General features: G+C 41.2%; 1 protein-coding gene across 4 annotated transcripts in view; it reads right to left on the bottom strand.

Annotated features, from left to right (window-relative positions):
- gabra5 (gamma-aminobutyric acid type A receptor subunit alpha5) overlaps positions 1–13,896 on the bottom strand; it is a 29,461-nt gene extending 15,565 nt beyond the window's left edge. The window contains exons 1-7 of one of the 4 annotated variants that reach the window (XM_018750166.2): positions 13,863–13,896; positions 13,247–13,392; positions 11,950–12,034; positions 11,448–11,572; positions 10,438–10,505; positions 9,954–10,174; positions 1,327–1,409 (exon numbers count right to left, since the gene is read on the bottom strand). In XM_018750166.2, the coding sequence (XP_018605682.1) occupies positions 1,327–1,409; positions 9,954–10,174; positions 10,438–10,505; positions 11,448–11,572; positions 11,950–12,032 (580 nt within the window). In that variant the 5' untranslated portion in view covers positions 12,033–12,034; positions 13,247–13,392; positions 13,863–13,896. Of the gene's footprint in view, positions 1–1,326; positions 1,410–9,953; positions 10,175–10,437; positions 10,506–11,447; positions 11,573–11,949; positions 12,035–12,813; positions 12,973–13,118; positions 13,208–13,246; positions 13,529–13,862 lie in introns of those variants that run through there. The other 3 variants (XM_018750167.2, XM_018750168.2, XM_018750165.1) reach the window with 3 other exon arrangements.

Below are 13,896 nucleotides of genomic sequence, written 5' to 3'. Positions count from 1 at the left end.
CACCAGGAATACCCTTAAACTAGAGTAAACAAAGCCTTGATCTGACAGTCAAGTGAAGATAATGTAACTTTAAATGTTTGTTAGCAATGCTACTCGGCACCTGTAATGGCACAGTGTCCCTGTGAAACACAGACAGTGAACTTGTAAACCTTATTTCTTTATATTGTAAACATCTGGAAATTATCAAAACATCTCCCTCCAGGGTGTATCTTGCCTCGCATGCTGTGCTTCCCGGATGCACTCAGCATATCTGTTACGCTCCATTGTACATTGTATAATGGACAAATGGATATGTTATTATTATTATTATTATTATTATTATTATTACAGTTTTTGTTGCTTTTACTGATATAGAATGAGTAGATATGGAAGAAGTATGAGAAATTATCAACAACTCGGTTGTGAATCATAGAGACCTTTACTCCATGTTCAGTACTTCCTTTCTGCCCATAATGTGCTACATTATTTTTAGTTCATTGTAAAACCCTAGGCACTGTTCACAGAAAAGACATATGGTCCAACAGCTTTTATTTTATTGACTAATCCATAACAGAAGTATTAAGGCTGCGTGACCCTTGTGCTAACAACAAAAGCTGCAACTCACACATAGCAACAGCTTCCTTTTATACACACTGAATCTTCACATGCACAGGTAACCTGAATAAATACACATCAATTCAGCAATTCAAAGCATGAGGTTATGTAGGGCTTAGAGCCATTCTCACACTTAAATGACCTGGGTTTGAGTCCCTGCTCCTGCTGTAGTACTCTTAATGCACTTACCCTGAATTGGTAGAGTAAAAAATTACACTGCTCTATGCACAGCTAAATAATAAATAGCTTTGGACAAAAGAATCATCTGAGTGAATAAATGTAAGTGTAATTAACCATCCAACCGACTAGGGACTCACAGTTAAACGTTCCCTAAAATTACAAAACATTTAAACTACACCCATGAAAACAATCACAAAGGTATTGCTGCAGTAAACGAAACTCACTCAGTTTGCGTTCAGTTCCGAAAACTGGAAATGTTTTGCATCATCTCACATTCAGAGAATGACATATGTACATCATCAGCACATATGTACACACTTTCCAGAAGTCTATGAGGCTGCATTTTTTTTTTTCAGCTGCTAGGTGTTTATGTGACTGTCCTACATGCTAGGCAATTTATAGCTTCTAAACATTTTAACATGACTTTGAAATACAAGGAAAGAAAACAGTTCTCTTTTTGTTTCAGTCTTAAATACAATATGAAAAACACAAATTAACACACAAAGAAAGGAGATGATACTGAGCCCCTGAGCTTCAAGTTCCATTACTTACAACTTCCAAACTTCAAGGGGCAGGCATGGGCATCCATGGGGAAGTCCTCCAGCTGCATGGGACACTCGGCTGATATGGTCAACCTGAAATGTGAACCACCATCATCACCTTCACCACAAAAATCACGGTATTGCTCTCATTCCTCACATACCTTTGTACTAATTAAACTGAAACGCCTTCATTTTCATTAATTATCATATCCACTGTATCACTAAGCATTGGTTTTTAGTCGGTTCATAAATGAGTCAGGTGAGAACACCTTCATTTTAAATCAAAGTCTCCACCTAGTGGTGATGATCTGGATGTCAAAGCAGGACCAGAGTATCCAATAGCAACAGACACTGTTAACTCACACTCGATATGCTCCACCAAGTGAGCCGCCTCTCCCATTCTTTTAGCTCCGCTCCTCCAAACATGTATTTATCTGTTTACACACATATATAACTATTCATTCATCATCTTCACACCAAATAGAAAAGTGCCAATAAGTGCAAGTTCTCACAATATGAGCGATCCTGATGGGCATATGTGAGCGTAAGAGCTCATTTTCCATGAACTTGCACTTACTAACAAATGTCATTTGTACCCTAAAATTTTAATAGTGTGTGATTAATGCACACATATACGAAAGGACTTATTAGAACAGAAATTTCAACACAAAACTTTGCAGGCAGGCTATACATGTGGCTTCTCTTGAACATATCGCTGTTGTCTCCGTGTACCTGCCGGCAATATCTCTTAAGAAATCTTGACGTTGAGCCATGATTTATTATTAAGAGCCTTAAAGCAAAAAATTTAAAAGATAGTACTAAAATAAGTTGAAAGGCAAAGAAAAACAGCACCTGTCAGATAGAAACGTGAAATGATAAAATGACTAGAATTGTTTTGGAAGACAGTATCATTAGGAATGACTGTGATTTGATACACTTTTTGTAATTTCCACAAATGATGCACTAAGAAAAGCTCAGAAGTGATGAACTATGAGGAATGCAAGTGACCACAGCAATTACTTTATAAGAATTGCCTTTTCAGATAGCATTCTCATATTCTGGGCATGGCTTTGCAGGAGATTTTTTCAATGTTTCAAGGAAAATGTACAAATTTTGTACATCTGGTGAAAAAATGGTGAAACTTTTGCGGCTCAGGAATACATTGTCTTTTTCCCATTTAATTTTCCCATTGATATTAATGGAGACTGTTGTGTATGTGTGTGTGTGTATATAAAATGTAATATATAATTAGATATAATATTAAGTGAATATTTTCAGGAATAAATTGCACTTGTTAAGTAATGGAAGAAAATATATTTTAACAGCATTTTAAATAAAAAACAGCTTCAGATAGAAATACCTTAAAAAGACTAAAAAAAAAAAAAAACTTTTCAAGCCCCTTTCTGTTTGGAAAATTTCAAAACCACCTAAAATACACAGATTCATTTTTAATCACTGTTTAATAGCTTCATCTTGCAGATTTCATTGACATAATTGTTCTATTTGAGTGTCTCAGGCAGCTCACTTTTATTATAACCCCCCACTGTCTTGTGCATCATAGTGTACCAGAGATCCTGAAAACCCTGAAAAATAAGAACACGGTAATTTAGTTGTAGCTGTCTGTGAAATTTGTTTTTATCTTGCCTTACGCATGCTTTTGTACCTTAAAAAAGTTCATCCCTGCTCATTTTCTATAAGCAAGCCATTTGGCTGAGATTTCTGAATGACCAGCGTATAATAAAACTATGTTGAAATGAAAAACGTCACACTAATTTAAGCAGACATTAAAAATCTTTTTTTTTTCATTTACTCCATTAATCGCCTTGTGAGTTACGGATGTGTCGTGACTGCTGTCTAGTTAGATGATTTATCAAAGGTTTGTCCAGCCACTGAAAATTAGTTACACTAGAAACCAATCTATCAGATTGCATAATATGCATTACTATCCCTGTTTAGTTTAAAGTAAAGCATTTTTCTGCTCAAAGACCGGTCTTGTCTTATTCAAAGTGAAATTTCTGGTCCCTAAAACTGGGAGGATCCAAGGACCCTTTAGGGGGTTTTTAATATGTGCAGATCAGTTTGGAATCATATCACATTTCATTTCAGAACCGCTTATCCCATACGGGGTCACGGAGCCTAACCCGGCAACACAGGGCGTAAGGCCGGAGGGGGAGGGGACACACCCAGGATGGGACGCCAGTCCGTCGCAAGGCACCCCAAGCAGGACTCGAACCCCAGACCCACCGGAGAGAAGGACCGTGGTTCAACCCACTGCGCCCCCATTCGGAATCATATCATTCAAACAAAAAATCCTCAAAAACATTTGCGCGTCATAGGAGAAATTCTTTGCCACAATGCACAAATAAATTAATTCATTCTCAATGAATTAATGGTCATTAAGAATTCACCTAATAATTACATTTAGGAAGATATTTCATATATATATATATATATATATATATATATATATACACCCTGGGCTCTTATATAATGGGGTTCCACATAACTAAAAAAATTACAGTGGCTTAGATACTTTATGTATTATATACACACATCTTATTTCAGTGGGGGGTGCAGTGGGTTGGACTGGGTCCTGCTCTCTGGTGGGTCTGGGGTTCAAGTCCCGCTTGGGGTGCCTTGTGATGGACTGGTGTCCCATCCTGGGTGTCACCCCCCCCTTCTCCAGCCCCATGCCTTGTGTTGCTGGGCTTGGCTCTGGCTCCCTGCCACCCCATGTGGGACAAGTGGTTCAGATGGTATGTGTGCGCACATCTTATTTCAACAGGCTTATTATTCAAAACAAAGGCATTTTGCCATTTTACTTCTACAATGGTTAATTATAGTTTGTGCTATTAGTTTATATCAGGCCCTTCCATCAGTCATTCTGGAACAGAAATACATTTGATGTCTCAAACCCAATGGGTTTGTGTCCCTCTGTGGTATCAGTGTGGCTATTATCCTCACTAAATCTAGTGTGTTAACCTCTACATTACACTGAAAACAATGACAAGTATGCAAGCAGAGTTTCAATAGTGGTGGTTGGACAACTCTCTTTTAAAATGGGCACTGGATGTAGACCTTGCAATAGATATGAGCACTGCTTTCTCTGATGTGACTTATACAATGATTATTAATGAGTATTTAGCTTTCACCTTTTCCAAGGCGATTTAAATCACTAAGATATACTGCACCAAACTCCCTACATTCACGTATTTATACAGTTGAGCTATATAACAGACGGGTGTGTGGTGGCGCAGTGGATTTGACGGGGTCCTGCTCTCCGGTGGGTCTGGGGCTTCAGTCCCACATGGGGGGCCTTGAGACAGACTGGCATCCCATCCTAGGTGTGTTCCCTCCCCCTCCCCCTCCAGCCCTGTGTTGCTGGGTTAGGCTCTGGCTCCCCGCAACCCCATATGGGACAAGCGGTTTCAGATGGTGGGTGTGTGTGTGTGTGTGTGTGTGTGTGTGTGTGTGTGTGTGTGCTACATAACATGCTCATTCAATCAATGTATCGAAAGGTTTGAATGTTTTACAGTAACACATGGTGCCAAATAAGGGACAAAGTATCTGCAAAACAGCAGATGCTAGGGCACCATACATCAGCAATCTCTGTAAGGAGTTTTTTAAAGTAAGATACATCCAGTCAAGTTGAACGTGACCCATACAATCCACTTGTAGGACTTTCTTGGTATTCAAGGGTACAATAGTAGATTAACATTATTCTTTTCCCTTCAGGTCTTTGGGTAGTGAACATGGCAAGAACATGCAAACTCCCCATGCACATCCCAAGTCAAATTTGAACCTACACCTTAATGGGCAGCTCAGGAGCTGTGAGACGCCAGTGCTAGTTCCCCGATTTGAACATACTGCCATCTAGTGGCTGTAATAATAGAAAACCCTTTTTATTGAGGCCACCAATACGTTTTGACATCAAACCACACCTACTTAGTTTGTTTTCAAAATATGTAAAATAGTAAATAAACTAGTGATAGTAACATATCAATTTTGATCAAAGTGGCATTTTAGACAATAGCTGAAAATGCCTTCAGAAGAGACAAGAGAGCTCTCAAGTTCACATTAAACTGTGTTAAATCTTACCGCACAGTTACTTTACTGAACATTTCAAATGTACTCAGTGAGATACCAGGCTTTACCCTGATTATGAGAACTGGAAACCTGGAATGGCTTGGTAACTTGTTCAGATATTTTTGCAGTCTTTGGAAATCTAGTAACTGATTCTATGGTCGTGTAATAATTTAGCATGAGTTGGTTTTAAATTGGTAGAAAGTAATCAGCACTCATCCCTCACAAAATGACATAAAAAATAGCTACAACAGCTTGGAAAAATATATACCATTTTGTCATATAGCAGGAACATAATTTCAATACAACAGCATTTTTAGTGTTGCACAGTCATAACACTTAAATTAATGTGCTTTATGTGATCCTGAAAAAGACACAACTGACAGTAAAACCACACAGGTGATGCCTGAGAACACAACTCCAAATCAACACTTATCAGTTCAGAGCAGTCATTCAATACGACAAGAACAAAGCACATACAATTCACCTAGCGGGTGATTTCAAGGAACAAGTTATACCAAATATTTTTTAAAAAATATAAAAATTCTTAACATTATTCTGTTAATGTCACTTATACAGCTGCAACAGGTCATGTACTATTAGAGCTGTCACCTTCACTTCAAAGGACCTGGATTTAAATGTCTGCTACAGCTATCATACCCTTGAGCAACGTACCAATACCCTGATTTGTAAATGGGTAAATCATTACGTGCAACTTAATGTACCTGCATAAAAGTCACCTTAGAGAAAGGTGTCAGCTAAATAAATAAATTTATGCAGGGTTTTAGAGCACAAATGTTGGTTCCTTACTCAGAACAAAAAGTCTCCAGTTGAATCAGAACCATTCAGGTCATAAATCTTTCACATTAACTGCAACTCTACAGGCTGCCTTTAAATAATGTGCTTATACTGAGAGTTTTGCATATGATTTGAAGAAGCACACTCATATACAGTCACGAGACCCATTAGTGCACCCAAACACTTACCTACCCTTGACAATCTAAACTTTAACTTGAACCTATGGCCATCCTACATAAAAGGCAAAGATTATGCAGTTGGGGGGCGTGGTGGGTCGGACTGGGTCCTGCTCTCCGGTGGGTCTGGGGTTTGAGTCCCGCTTCAGGTGCCTTGCGACGGACTGGCATCCTGTCCTGAGTGTGTCCCCTCCCGCTCTGGCTTCCTGCGAGCCCATACGGGACAAGCAGTTTCAAATGATGTGTGTGGGTTATTCAGTTTTCACAGCATTTATTATGCACATGGTATGAAATATTTCTTATATTAGGTCTATTATGGCTTCATCCCTTTTAAAAAAATGTAAAAGGGAACGATATCCAGTTAATGTAGAAAGCAATATCAAGTTGAACTTGATCCCAGAAGTGTATCTCACAACCCATTTTTCTGTTATAACCTTTACACCAGTGCTTTTGAAGTTAACAGTAAGTTGCCAGGCTGAGCCACAACAGGCACTCCTGGTGTGTGAGACGAACGGGTCCCTCTTTCCCTTGCTGCACATAGTGACACCTACACCATGCAGAGCTGGGTTGAAGTTCAGTGAATAGTCCTCCTCCAAGTATGTAACATTGCTAAAAGAAATTCTACTGAAACCCTGGTGTTGGTGTAAAGAGCTCTGCAACAAGAACAGCCAGCACCTGAGAATACCACAAACTCACAAACTGTGAACCAGCTGGTAGCACTGTGGTTAGAGTTACAGGTTCAAATCCCACCCACAGCTACTGGGAACTTTGAATTGCTCCAGTTAGGCTGTACAAGTGGGTAAATCACTGTAGGTAGCTTAACACTGCAAACCACTTTTGAGAAAAGTGTCAGGATGGAAGTGTTACATAGTATTCATGTATAAATAGATTTGTCTGCGTTTTTGACAGAACTTGGCCCGTTAATAAGTTGAGGCAGATATCTACTATTCTGGTTTTAATGACTATGACTTAATGGTAAGAGTGACTTGGGAATTATGAAGAAATCAAACTACCTATCCTGTCCCAAATGCATTCATAAGGCAAGGACCCCATGTAGTTCAAGTGTTATAACCAAACACCCCTCAGCTCCCCCATTCTTTCTCCAGCATAAAAATTACAATAGTGCTTATTACATTACACATACTGCAGATGAGAATGAGCATAATTTCAGTGGCCACCCAAATTCCACTCCTTGTCATTGGGACACTGTGGCTTCCAGCCCTTCTGAAGTGTGGAAAATGATAAATTTTAAACTAAAGTACAAAGAGGCAAATGATGCAATAATGAGCAATTATATCAACATAGCTGCAATACTGTAATAAATAAAATTTAAGCTCTGCTTGCATATAATGTCATTATTGGATTTCTACTACTGTTTAATAAAACAGCTGAAGTTCCTTTTCTCTCCGCCTAAAAGCTTTTCGGAACAAACAGTGGAGGGCGCTGTTTTGAAAAATGTTCTGCATGCCACTTTTGTGAATATGTACATGGCATAAAACAAATGACAACTTTGTGAGCTGTTTGTACTCAGGAAGAAGAAATGCTCCATCAGCATATCGCCTCCACAGCACTCTTACGCAGTTCACAGCCTCAACTAGACGGTGATCTGAATACGTCCAAACACAATCTGTTACTCTTTCATAATGGTGGACAGTTTTTCCATTCTCTCTGCATCCTGAAAGACATCTCGGTGCATCTGTGGCACAAACAGCTAATCTCTGCTCTTGTAATGGAAATGCATTAAGAGGCAATACTAAAAACACTTTAATAGCTGTACTGCTATAAAATGCAACATGCCAGCCGGTTTATAGCGGGAGTTATTAAGAATCCATTTCCTTTCCACATGATGCGTGCATCCGCGTCTTCTAACATCCTCATTAATATCTGATTTTGACATTTTGTCTAAGCAGGCTGATACTCATCTAGAAGCTTTGTGCATGCATAATTGCTTGCCAGTATCTGTAATGCACACGGTACTGACGTAAGATGAGTTATATCGTGTATTGTATCATGGGAGCTCTGAGAGGGGTTGCACTGTTCAAAGCACCAGTATGAATTATGAATGCAAGAAAAGTTCAGCTACATCTTAATGCAAGTGGTAAAACAAGTTCAGCGCAGCACACAAAAGCTATTTTCCCCTACACAGGTGGCACTGTTCTGTCGCTGCTGTCCCAAATCTCCACCGCGGTGCTGTACTCAGTGTTCCAAAAATATTCAAACAGCTGCCCTCTTTTCTGCAGTGTGAAGCTAGAACCAGTTCACATGTCCTTGAGTATCATTATAAGAGCTCAACGCTCCCAGAATGCACAGTACGCAGACGTCTCCCTGATCGAGCACTTCTGTAGGTCAGATTCACTTTCACAGCGCACAAATGGCCTGAAAGGGAAATGGTGGTCCCGCAGACAACATGAGAGAGTGCGTTTCACCCACAGGGACTGTAAATTCCCAAGGTTTTGTGCCATATGACCACACGGCCCACTTCAAAGGCTGGGTCAGAAAAAGCAAGAGAGGGAGTTCATTGCTCTTAAAGCTCATACTGGCTTTATGGCCAAGAAGTACAAAGAAGTGCAATTCTTGTTTATTTCGACCTAATTCTTATTTATTTATTTATTTGGTTGTTTGTATCAAGTGTTCTTTGTGCTGCTGTTCTTCTGAGGGTTGCCATATGAAATTTCATTGTATTGTATACAGTGACAAAGTATCTTGTCTTGTCTTATCTTACAATACAAAAAACTAAAATCTTGGGGGACACAAACACACAAAGAAGAGTATTGTTTAGAGGGAGAGTAATTATAAAACAACATTAACAATTACGTAAAAATATCCTTGCTAGATTTAAACAAATAATGTAAATAAAAGCTAACAGTAAAGGGATTACTACAGTATAGTATGTATGAACATAAGATGCAATATACAATATAAAAGACACATTAAATGTATCATATATACATCTTATACAGTACTGTGCAAAAGTTTTAGGCACTTGGGGAAAAAAGCTGTAAAGTGAGAATGCTTCGAACAACAATGCTCTTAATTAATAAACTTCCTACAAAGCTTAATAACCATCCATCGCCAACAACGTTTGTCCCGAGCGGGGTCCCGGTGGGCTTGGCCGGGTCCCGCTCTCTGGCGGGTCTGGGGTTCGAGTCCTGCTTGGGGTGCCTTGTGATGGACTGGTGCCCCATCCTGGGTGTGTCTCCTCCCCCTCCAGCCTTGCGCCCTGTGTTGCCGGGTTAGGCTCCGGTTTGCCGCGGCCCCGCTTGGGATAAGTGGTTTCAGACAGTGTCTGTGTACTTTCTTTAAATACATACAAAACCCTTACTGTAATACTATAACTTTTTGCAAAAGGAATGCTTGGAAATATAAAATATGCTCTTTCCCATTAACACTAATGCAGAAGACATTAAATAACTGTCTAAAACAAATGTTTTTGCGAACAATCTAAGTACCTAAGACTCTTGCACAGTACTGTATATGTGTTTAAACATATATGCATATGTACAAAAAAGGTGTCTTTCATATATGCATTATACTAGGGTAAAAAAAAAAAAAAACGATCAAAAATAATGGTTTTGCAAACCTCATTGTATACAGGAGAGTCCCATCATCCTTAAGCCGCAGCAGCTTGTTGGGGGTGGTCATATTGTGTGCGATGGACTTCTTGCCATTCAGAAAAAAAGTGTCAGGGGTCCAGATGTTGCTGGCCAGCAGGTTGTTCAAAGGCAGCATTTCCATCGGGCCTTTGAAGCGCAGGCGCTCATCTTTCCAGCTTTGCCGGAAAAACACATCTATTGTGTACTCCTGTAGTACAGGGATAGGCAATGAAATGATTTACACCAAGCAGTTACCAGGGCAACATGTCATCAGAGTTCTATACATATACTGTATGCACAAATCCTGAAAAAAACATTGGAAAAACAATTTCGATTGATGGCTGTGGATTAAAACTTATAAAAGATGTCAGATTCACATTGAAAAAATACATCACTGCAAGAAATATACTTATTTCTGCATGCAAAAATTGTTCTGCTTTAAAGAGCAATGGGTTTAAATGAACTACTTACCATTTCAGTGTCAGAAACCGGGCCAAAGCTAGTGACGAAGATGTTTGTTTTAATCTCAGTAACTTTTTCTGTGAATGAACACAAAAATCTATTGGTCTGCAGTGCTGAGGGACACACACTTATAATAAAAACCTGAATCCTGCATAATGTCAAAATTACCCCCAGGGGATAAAGACCATTCATCATGATTCTGTATGTCTGATAAAAGCAGTTCCTTATTCATAAAACTCACTAAACCAGATGGCCAAGTAAGTTAAATTCTAAGGCATCACAAACCAAAACAAAACATAACAGAATTCTATTAACAAGAATTGAAGATATTACCACCAAAACAAAGCCACACTATTTAAACAGGGAATACATGTACAATTATGCAGTATGCTGCATACATCTATGATTCAAATTATTTCTTAATTCTGGTTTCCTTAAACTTTGTTTTTCATGCCGGAAATTGTGTACCGATCTTTGAAAAACAGAAAGGCCAAAGACAATGTGTTCAAACACGAAAGGTTATCAGTCCACTATACAAACTGCCAATGAAAGCCTGCTTTTACAGAATAAAACTGGTGGCACTCAGTGTCTCCAGCTGCAGATGAAGTACACTTTCGGCAAGAATGCTGCCAGCACTGTCCACGTACATTGAAGTGTCCAGGCCACTACAATGGAGACTCAGCCTTTAGAGACACTCCCGGGCCACTGGAAGCAAAGTCCTTGTTCTATTTGTAGATTACCAGCAATGGGGGTCTATAAATGCATTTCTTCCATTATTTAAAACAACTGTGTCACTTTTGTCTTGACATTTTAAAACATTTGAGGTCTATCAAATCCATATTTTAACAATAACATCTACATAATTCAGTGTGGAACCCACAATTCCTTCATGGAAACCTTACAACCTTGTAACACAGTCATGCTATATTATAAAACAGAAATGCTAAGATGGCCATAAAAAAAGAGTTTAAAAGGCTGCATGCATTGGAAAACGACAACAGTCTTGCCGTTTCATGTACCTCCCAGCCCGGGACGCAGACGGTTGTCATAACCGTCCAGCAATCCATCCAAGATCCTAGTGAATATTGTGATGTTGTCGTCTGTTTCTGCCTCTTTGAGTGTCCCTGATGTTGTCTGGGAAAGACTGAAAATACAACAGTAAACGTGGCATTTAATAAGTGCTGAAAGGGAAACATTTCAAGGTGTACCAGTGATATGAAGGGAAAAAAAAATCAAAGTAAACATTTTTTGTTTTTATTGCTATAAATAGAAGTGGAAAGAAACAGGGAAATCGTAGCATGAAAAAAGGCAAAGATATTTCACACTGTGCCATACTTCCAAGATAAAAATGAAGATATGCTATTGTTAATCTAGATCTCAATACATGCTGCCGGTTCATTGTTGTATCCCTGTGGATTACACCTTTATGTTTTCCAAAGACCTCCGCGTTCATACTGTGGATGTAATTAAAAGTGCGATGCAATATTGAAGGAGGGCAATCCATAAGAAATGGCACCTTACCTTAACGGCCAAGTAAAGCCAACCAAAAACAGAAAGACCAAAGGAATTTTCATAGTACAGAAGAAGGCCATTCCATCATCCATCCCTGAAAGAAACCACGAGCAGACAGTGTGTTGGACCTCATGGACGTTTGACAGCCTTGACAGAGCAGATGGACGAGATGATGGACCTGATGGTCGTCACGGACCATGGGTTACACTCGCCGATATGCAAGCCACACCAAACCCGGTGGGGTGAACTGGTCACTGTGAACTTGACGGCGCTTTCCTTCAGCTGAACACTCACTGCACTAGCCATTTATCTCAATAAAAAAGCAAAACGGAAACACGGGGGACGTCGTCACCACCATTCCAGTCAGGGGAGGCACAAACGCCAGTATTATTGACTCTGAACCGTTAATATCACTCGAAGTGTGTCATCTACATTACCAGTGCGAGATCCTTCAGCCTTTATGATCGGTACTGCAACGACCACACGATCACGGAGGGAGGAAAAGCACGAAGAGCGCGCGAGCGCGTTCCGGCTGCGCGCGCTGCAAACGAAAACGGCGAGTGTCGTGTCCGCGTGAGGTCCGCAGCGCTCGGCGAGGGCACGCGGCGCCCTGCGGCAATCCGGCTCGCCTCAGACGCGCATTTTTCGCGGATCCTCCGTTCACTTTAAAAACAATGCGCTACACGCGGGGCATAAGGCCGAACGCAAGCGGTTTTCAGTGAAATGTCTGCGGTTTTTTTAGTGAAAACGCGAAAAAAGAGGAGAATCTCAATCGCCGCTAAGTGCAAGCGGTGTGTGACGAAGCGAAGGGCTGCGGGCTCCGTCTTTCGTGAAGCCACAGAAACCGCTCAGTAAAACTAAATGTTTTTTTACCGTGCATGATGATGATGATCATCACGACATGATTTTCAAACGCGCACGCACCGGCGACTGAGCTATTTCCTCTCATCTGTTTTTTTTTTTTCCTTCATTAAAACACCACACAGTCCTGGAGACCTCGCGCCCTGCACCTGCGCATTTTCACCTCAAATATTCCTGTCAGCGCGAGATGAGTGAAGATGAACGCGGGCTAAGTTCATTCAGCCGTGTAGGCGGCCAACCGGGCGCCCCGCTCTCCCCGCCCGCGTAGCCAGGTGCCCCCCGTTACCCTCCTGTGCCTCAGGTACCCCACGACGTACCCTCCTGTGCCTCAGGTACCCCCCGCGCCCGCGCTCTTCCAGCCTGCCGACACCCTTGCTTTCCAGCACCACCAGCGGCTCACGTGCACCGCCGCGTCGCGCGAGGACGGCGCCCTTCCCGCTCTTACCCGCTGCTTGGGGGCTGCGCGCGCCTCGTCCTTCCGCTAAACTGCGCTCCGCGTTCCCGTCGCGCGTTTTCTCGTCACAGTTTATCGCGAAAGCGAAGGACGCTCTTTCCGCACAGGCTCCTTCTGCGCAGCCGCTACCGACCTTTCTTCATGGGAACAAATATATAATAATTAAAAATAAAAAAACTGCTGAAAAAAAGAGGCGCTGGAACCCCGAGAAGATGCGTCCGGTTCAGGGAGCGAGAGAAGGAACCCAGCAGTGCCGCGGCGACGGACCGCATGGGTGTTCAACTCCCGGACTCTTGTGCTTACTTGGCATTTTTCCCCCCACTTTGCCAATTCGTCAGATTGTACTGCGAACACACGAGCCCGAAATGCGCGCGCACGCGCGCGCCCTTCTTGCGAACCAAACAATAACGCCGCTGGACGCAGCGCAGAGGAGCCGCTGCGTTGTGTATTTAATTCTCAGTGTAGAAGACGCACCGTTTCATTGTATGGGGGAGATAACAGATGCACATCATTCACAGATATTGGCCTTTTAATTAATTAACTCGAATCATGTTAAAGGTAACGCACTGCATCCGGACAATAAAGTAAACGAAGAGTGCAGCCTCACCTTTACCACAGATACAGTGCCGACTGCGCGCGAG

This window comes from Scleropages formosus, chromosome 1, assembly GCF_900964775.1.
Source record: "Scleropages formosus chromosome 1, fSclFor1.1, whole genome shotgun sequence".
NCBI lineage: Eukaryota > Metazoa > Chordata > Actinopteri > Osteoglossiformes > Osteoglossidae > Scleropages > Scleropages formosus.
The sequence above is the reverse complement of the archived record's forward strand: the minus strand, read 5'-3'. Positions and strand labels throughout refer to the sequence as shown.